The 7,427-nt window shown below is 52.6% G+C and overlaps 1 protein-coding gene across 2 annotated transcripts; it reads left to right on the top strand.

Annotated features, from left to right (window-relative positions):
* The first annotated feature begins 5,363 nt into the window (after positions 1-5,363).
* On the top strand, positions 5,364-7,354 carry LOC117836099 (growth-regulating factor 1). 2 transcript variants are annotated; one of them, XM_034715574.2, is made up of 3 exons: positions 5,364-5,843; positions 5,942-6,872; positions 6,990-7,354. In XM_034715574.2, the coding sequence occupies exons 1-2, from the start codon at positions 5,627-5,629 to the stop codon at positions 6,865-6,867; spliced, it is 1,143 nt and encodes a 380-aa protein (XP_034571465.1). In that variant the 5' UTR covers positions 5,364-5,626; the 3' UTR covers positions 6,868-6,872; positions 6,990-7,354. The 2 variants fall into 2 exon arrangements, with proteins under 2 accessions (XP_034571465.1, XP_034571398.1); XM_034715507.2 differs by having other exon boundaries at positions 5,373-5,843; positions 5,942-6,859.
* Positions 7,355-7,427: the final 73 nt, after the last annotated feature.

The raw sequence follows: 7,427 nt of genomic DNA, 5'->3' as shown, positions 1-7,427 counted from the left end.
GCAGCGAAAGCGGACGGGAATGGGAACGTCTCTGACGAGATGGCAGGCCGAGTCCGTCCATCCATCCGTGCATTGCATGACAGGCAGCACACTTGGTCACTTGCATGCCGCCCACTGGCTGACCTGACCTGACCGGACCGGACCGGACGCAAGCATGCATGCTGCGCGCAGGCAGCGAGTGACCAGTCCTGATCCAGTGATCCGTGCCTGCCGCGCAGGCAGAGACCGCAGCCACAGGACGTCACAGGACATAGGGGTAGCAGCGGCGGCACCAGGCGTCAGGCGAGGCGAGCGCGGCGGTTCAGGAGAAGACGTACGAACGACGAGATGGGGTGCAGGCGCAGCACTGAACGTATGGCATGCATCTGTTGTGTGCCGTGTGAACAACCAGATGGGAAGGCCTGCGCTGCGCCTGCGGCCCTGCGCCCCATCTGACTGACCCGCTTCTTTGACTCATCATGGAAGGGAGAGGAGAAGCAGAAGCGACTGGGGTCTGGCCGTCTGGGGATGCCTTGCCCTGCAGCTGCGACGGCGAGCGGTCCTCCAGCCTTCACTCTCCTGAGTCCTGACACACACTGCTCGCCCAGCTGATGAGCTGCGTGAGGGGACAAAACATGTGCTGTGACTGTGGCGCTACGACTGTTGCCAGTGCTGCTTCTGTTCTGCGTGGTTCCCATTCACTTTCTTGCTCATTTCATTTTCCTTGCGAGTAGATGGAAACGGAGGTCAAAATGGGGGGAAAAGTAGGGTTGGGCGCGCACTCATTGTGGATCTGGTTGTGCTCTCTGATTTTTTGTCCTTGTGTTTTCTGGCAGGTAGATGGGTTCTTCGGATGAGCAAAGTAGTGTATCTTTTTTGGCAACATGATGCATTCGGGCACGCTTGAATCATAGGTGGCAGAACATGTGCTTCCAATAACGAAAAGATGTATCTCTACCGTAGTACCTTACCGTTGAGTCTTGACCAACCACGTAGACGTAGCATACCAAAAATAAAACGACCGTGTGCTGCGTTAGCGGCTGTAATTGTATATTTGTATTTCAAACAAAATGAACGAAGTTCGGTAGCTAAAGTAAACTTCAAAGTTCAAAGTAGATTTTTCGCCCGCATGACAAATAGTCAAAGCAGCAGAGAAAGACAGGGAGAAACCTTGTACTTGTGATCACAGTCTATCCCTGCGCGTGTGAGCTAAAAGAACGTGCAAGTCTCAGTCCGTGCATACTGCATGCCTTTGCCTTGCCTGCCCACTGCCCTGCGCTTATCAGTCACAGCCAAAAGACAGGCCTCCTCAGCCATCACTTCACTATCCCAGCAGGCCAGCACCTCCATGCCGAAGGTAAGAGACAAGAGAATGGCTTAGGGCGTGTTTGATACAAGTTATTAAACTTTAGGAGTGTCACATTGGATATTCGGATACTAATTAGAAGGATTAAATACTAGTTAATTATAGAAATAATTGCAGAATCCCTATACTAATTCGCGAGATGAATCTATTGAGCCTAATTACTCCATGATTAGCACATGTTTACTGTAGCAGCACATTATCAAATCATGGACTAATCAGGCTTAATAGATTCGTCTCGCGAATTAGACTCCATCTGTGCAATGAGTTTTGTAAATATTCTATGTTTAATACTCCTAATTAGGGGGCGTTTTCTTCCCGTGTCTTATTTTTAGCACGTGTCACATCGAATGTTTAGATACTAATTAGGAGTAGTAAACGTAGACTATTTACAAAACCAATTACATAAGTGGAATCTAAACGGCGAGACGAATCTATTAAGCCTAATTAAGCCTAATTAATCCATTATTAGCAAATATTTACTATAGCAACACATTGTCAAATCATGGACTAATTAGGCTTAATAGATTCGTCTCGCCGTTTAGATTCGTCTTATGTAATGGGTTTTGTAAATAGTCTACGTTTAATATTCCTAATTAGTATCTAAACATTCGATGTGACGGGTGCTAAAAATAAGTCAGTGGAAGAAAACGGGGCCTTAGTATCAAACATCTGATGTGACGGGTACTAAACTTTAGGAGGTGTATCCAAACACCCCTGAGATACGTGCGGTGCGTTGGAGAAGAACTCAGGAAAAAATAGATAGGGAAAAAAATACACTTGCGTTTGCACTGTACTGTAAAACTTCAAACGGCAGCTTTCTTATAATCACTTCGTAACTAATCAGCATCAAGTAAACAAAGACCAAGCAAACCAACAAATGTTCAACTCTTTTACCTTCTGTGCAAGGTCAAGGCACATCATCATTATGGCAGAGTAACTAGTGTTTCCCTGTGGGTGCTGTCTGAGCTGTGATGGCCATTGATCGCACTCTCACCAGGGGGACGGACAGTGGTTGGCTTATCTGAGCCCAAAAGTGGCCCACGGTTGCAGGCCCATGGGGCCCCATCTGTTGGTGTCAGCGAGCATGCTCCCCCTTTCCCACTCTACTTTGACCAGTCAAGTAGGGTCGTATTTGATGCTTAAATATTGTGCGTGGCTCTACCGTGCGGGAGAAAACTGAAAAGCTCAATAATGACGTTAAGCCTCTCTTTGTGTAGAACGAACGACACCTTTTTTTTTTGTTTTTTTCCTGCAGTGTTGTGCTTAGGATGGCCATAACTAGTAAATGCTTCATGCAAAAGCCTATTTTTAGTACTGTGCTCAATCTTTTCACAGCATCAGAGTGCCCCGATAATAGTCCGCAAATGTTTTGTTTTTTCAGATAAATGGCAAAAAAAGGGTTAGAAACCAAGCCTGGACAGAACCATCACATCAGAAGTCAGACAGCGTGGGCAACGGCATTACCGTTGTTTGTGTGCTTGGAGATCTAGCCATTTTCTTCTGTCCAAGAGAAACGGATCCCATTCACATTGGCATTGGACAACCCCATGTGAGAGTAAAATGGAAAAGAGAAAAAACTATGCTAGCAGAAATGATGACTGCGACGAGCCATGAGCCATCACATCTGTCGGGGAAAGAAAGAAACCGCAGGAGGCTGGTTGCGTCTTTCGCCTGCCTGCCGGAACGAATCAGAGGACTCGCAGCCTATCGTCTGCTCCTGCCTGCACTTTCGGCTTTACTTTTATCGGCAACTACTATTTTTATGTTACTTTTACATGCATATTTTAAATCTTATGGAACCAAACAGCTACTTCTTCAGTGCAAATACAAATACTCCATGAGAAACACTCTGAAACCTGAACGCTCCATCGTCTGGACAACAACTTCGCGTTGAAATAAAAATGCACGCACACGTAGCGGAAATAGAAACAAGACCATACGTCCACACATGGGGGCAGATCAGCACGAACTGGGCTGCGCGGCGTGCGAGCGTACGGTGCAAGCTGCTGCGCCTGCGCTCTCATCGCTCGACACCTTTACGTCTCCTCTTCTCTGTGTGTATGCTGCTGGTTGCTGCCGCCGCGGCGTCAGTACTTGCACGCATACGCAGGTAATCTTCTCGCTGTCTTCTTTACCACTTGCTTTTCTTTTGCGCAGGCCCGGGCAGGCAGGCAGCGCAGGAGGAAGCTTTGCTTTGAAATGAACAACGGAACAGACACACATGTGTGCACAGTGGTAGACCAGAGAGGCCTTTGTTTATGAGTTTCCGTAAAGCTGGGCGTCAGAGACAGCAGCAACAAAAGGCAGAAGAGCGCAGCAGCCATGCGGCCATGCCATGCCTGCAGGCTTCAGAGATGGGTCCTGTCCCCCACCCCCATCCACCTAGTAAAAGCAACCTACTATGGATACTCTCGTTCCCGGAAGTAGAGACCAAGTGCATGCTTAGCAAAGTTTTCGATTTGTTAATCAAGAATAATTCCTATTAGGCTCTGTAAGCCTTAAGTACAAGTTGATACTGTTAGTGCTGTTCAGGCTTTGGCTACAAAAGCTGAATGTTTCAGCTGCAAACAGGCATTTGACCGTAGGATGAGGACTGGTTCTGGCAATTGCACGATGGGTTTCTGTAGTACACCACTACACCGGGCAGGAGGTGGCAACTGTGGTATACAAAGCAACTGGTGAGCGACAGTACAAGTTTCAGGGGTACACGTACACCTCCCGTTACACGTAGTATCGGTGTTGGAGTGTGAGTTAAGAGAGAGAAATGGTGGGGTGGGTGGCTGCAGCCTATCTGCGTGGGGTGTCAGAGTCTGCCTGTCTCCCTCTGCTTCTCTCTCCACTGCCGCCTGCAGCCTGCAGCGCTGCAGTCAATAATAATAATGTTAACAACTACGAAAAATAATATTCAAGTAGGGCCGAGCCTCTCCTGCACCTGGTGGCATGGCATGGCCGCATGTCCGTATGGCACAGTGGCAGCGTCCACCCGCTGGGCGCGTCTGACACCAACCAGCATTGCCCCAATAAACTACAGCGCTGGCGGTAGGAAAACCTAACGCCTTTGCTCGCTGGACCCGCCGCCGTTCACACGCACAGGGCAGCAGGGGAAAAAATGGTTGCTTATACTGTTAGCACGCACGGTGTAACAATCATGGTTGGGCGCAGAAGAACAGTCTTAGAAGAATGGCTTTCGCATGGTCCCTCTTTGTATGCGTTGTGAGAGAAACACCATCATTTTCTGAACTATTCATCAGGACAGTATGGGATGCCCGATTACCAGGAAGGAGGAGTTGCGTGAGGCGTCCGTGCGGTGACTCCAAAAAGAGACCCGCCTTCCATGTGCCATACGCGGCACACGAACGCCGTCGCTCGCCTCGCAGTTCGCAGAGCCGGAACGCCACGGGAAACGGGTCGAAACGGCATGGGAATGGGATCCTGGGTGATGTCTCGCGCCCAGGTCTGCTGGGCGTGGCAGGAAGCGAGTCGAGTCGGCAGGAGTCCCAGCCTGGGCCGGACGCAGGGCTTTGCAGCCGCTGCACCCCTGCGCACAGCAGATTCTGCAGCGCGCACTCTGCATCTCGAGTCTTGACTGATGAATGACCGATGCTCGGTACAGTACGTACCTTCACCTGAAATTTTTTGGAGCAACCGTCCAAGATACTGACTGGTCGCGCTGGGCGCCTGCAGCCTGCCTGCTCCCTCTCGCTTCGGTCACGCGTACGGGGCGAACGCACAGGTTGAACGGCACGTCCCATCTGCTCCGGCTTCCGATGATACGCGTACGAGAACGCTAACTGGTACAGTACGTGACGGGTTAACGTAAGCAAACAGATCGTGTCATGCTTTATTTTTTCCTGATGCAGAAAAAAGAATGTGTCATGCTAGTCCTTTTATCGGCACGATGGCCGTTGGATCGGCGAACGAGTGCCGGTTGATTCATGAGGTTTTCTTTGAACAGGCCCAAAACATTTGCAGCCCACCAAAACCCACGCGGGCATGCATCTTCTGAACGCGGGGAAGGCACGGATGGACCCCTCGCCCTCCCACTACAAAACCCCTTCAACCTCAACCTGCCAGTGCTCACTCCACTCGCCATTCCGCCTATACCCAGCGTCCCAGCCCCTCGGCGTCTTGCTGACACCTCCAAAACCACAACCGCACCACACCGCGCTCCGATCACCTCCTCCCCGGTGTCCCGCCGGCGGTGAGCGTTCCGGTTAGCTAGCTAGAGATAGATAGGTTAGATCCCGGAGAGAGAAGCCCACCGGTGTCGGATCGACCGGTATGATGATGATGAGCGGTCGCGCGGGCGGCGGCGCCACCGCGGGACGGTACCCGTTCACGGCCTCGCAGTGGCAGGAGCTGGAGCACCAGGCGCTCATCTACAAGTGCCTGGCGTCTGGCAAGCCCATCCCCTCGTACCTCATGCCACCGCTCCGCCGCATCCTCGACTCCGCCCTCGCCACCTCCCCCTCCCTCGCCTTCCCGCCGCAACCCTCGCGTACGTTTCTTTCTTCTCTTTTTTGCTCTATGTTGTTTCCGTTCACGTAAGCATTGGCTCAGGCTGAAATGATGTGATGGTTTTGCTTGTGCATGCAGTGGGGTGGGGATGCTTCGGGATGGGGTTCAGCAGGAAGCCCGACGAGGACCCGGAGCCCGGGCGGTGCCGGCGGACGGACGGCAAGAAGTGGCGCTGCTCCAAGGAGGCCTACCCGGACTCCAAATACTGCGAGAAGCACATGCACCGCGGCAAGAACCGTTCAAGAAAGCCTGTGGAAATGTCGCTCGCCACGCCGGCGCCGTCCTCCAACGCCTCCTCCGCCGCGAGCGCCACCACCACGACCTCGTCCCCGGCGCCGACCTACCACCGCCCGGCCCCCACCGCGCACGACGCCGCGCCGTACCACGCGCTGTACGGCGGCGGCAGCCCGTACGCAGCGTCCGCCCGACCGGCCGGGGCGTACCACGCGGCGCAGGTAAGCCCCTTCCACCTCCACCTCGACACCACCCACCCGCACCCGCCGCTACCGCCGTCGTACTACTCCGTCGACCAGAGGGACTACGCCTACGGCCACACTGCGAAGGAGGTCGGAGAGCACGCCTTCTTCTCAGACAGCACCACCGAGAGGGACCGCCAGCAGGCCGCGGGGCAGTGGCAGTTCAAGAATCTCGGCATGGAGCCGAAGCACAGCGCCGCGCCGTTGTTCTCGGCCGGCGGGTATGGGAACGGCGCGGCGTCCGCGTACGCCGTTGATCTGACCAGGGAGGACGACGAGGAGAGGCGGCGCCAGCAGCAGCAGCACTGCTTCGTGCTAGGGGCCGACCTGCGGCTGGAGAGGCCGTCGGGCCACGACGCCGCCCCCGAGCAGAAGCCGCTCCGGCCCTTCTTCGACGAGTGGCCGCACGAGAAGGCGAACAAGGGAGGCTCGTGGATGGGGCTCGACGGCGAGACGCAGCTCTCCATGTCCATCCCCATGGCCACCAACGATCTCCCCATCACCTCACGCTACCGTAATGGTGCGTAGCCTAGGTCTTGTTCGTTGAACTCATTTTCCGTAATAGCTCTATGTCGATCTCCCTTAACTTGTTACTCTTAGAGGTCTTGTTCTGATCATAGTTTCGTTGTTTGTGTTGTTGCAATATGCAGATGAGTGAGACCAGCGTTGTCTGATTGCTACGAGACGAGAGGCCAGACCAACCTGGATCACAACAACTACCGGTTCTTTCCAGGCGTGCTGCTCAAGGCCAGTTCAGTTTGATGAACTTGAAAGACCTAAACCTCCTAAAAGTGGTCTCTCCATTTTTTTCCTTTTCTCCATTATTTTTTTTCTCTTACGTAATGTTGCTTGTAGCGTTGCATTTCACTGTAATGCTTCGTATGTGTTAACTAGTTGTGATGAGATTAGTAGAGGTGAGGCCTTTCTGATTTTCTGAATGGTTTTGCCTCTGTTCTGTTCTTTGTCAGTGCCCTGTAATATCTAGTGAGCGTGCTCAGATCAGTTCTGGATTTCCCTTTCCTGCTGTCGGATTCCTCTGCCTGTGATGGTTTGTCACATCTGCGGATTCCGCTCAAAGCTCAGTTGCC

Source organism: Setaria viridis, chromosome 1 (assembly GCF_005286985.2).
Source record: "Setaria viridis chromosome 1, Setaria_viridis_v4.0, whole genome shotgun sequence".
Lineage (NCBI taxonomy): Eukaryota > Viridiplantae > Streptophyta > Magnoliopsida > Poales > Poaceae > Setaria > Setaria viridis.
Note: the sequence above shows the minus strand (reverse complement) of the source record. Positions and strands in the feature narration are given on the sequence as shown.

Bases quoted from the DNA above. Each gene is read 5' to 3' on its own strand.
- LOC117836099 (XM_034715574.2), top strand. From the start codon at position 5,627: ATGATGATGATGAGCGGTCGCGCGGGCGGCGGCGCCACCGCGGGACGG. The intron at 5,844-5,941 runs GTACGTTTCTTT...TTGTGCATGCAG, and splicing joins CTTCCCGCCGCAACCCTCGC to TGGGGTGGGGATGCTTCGGG.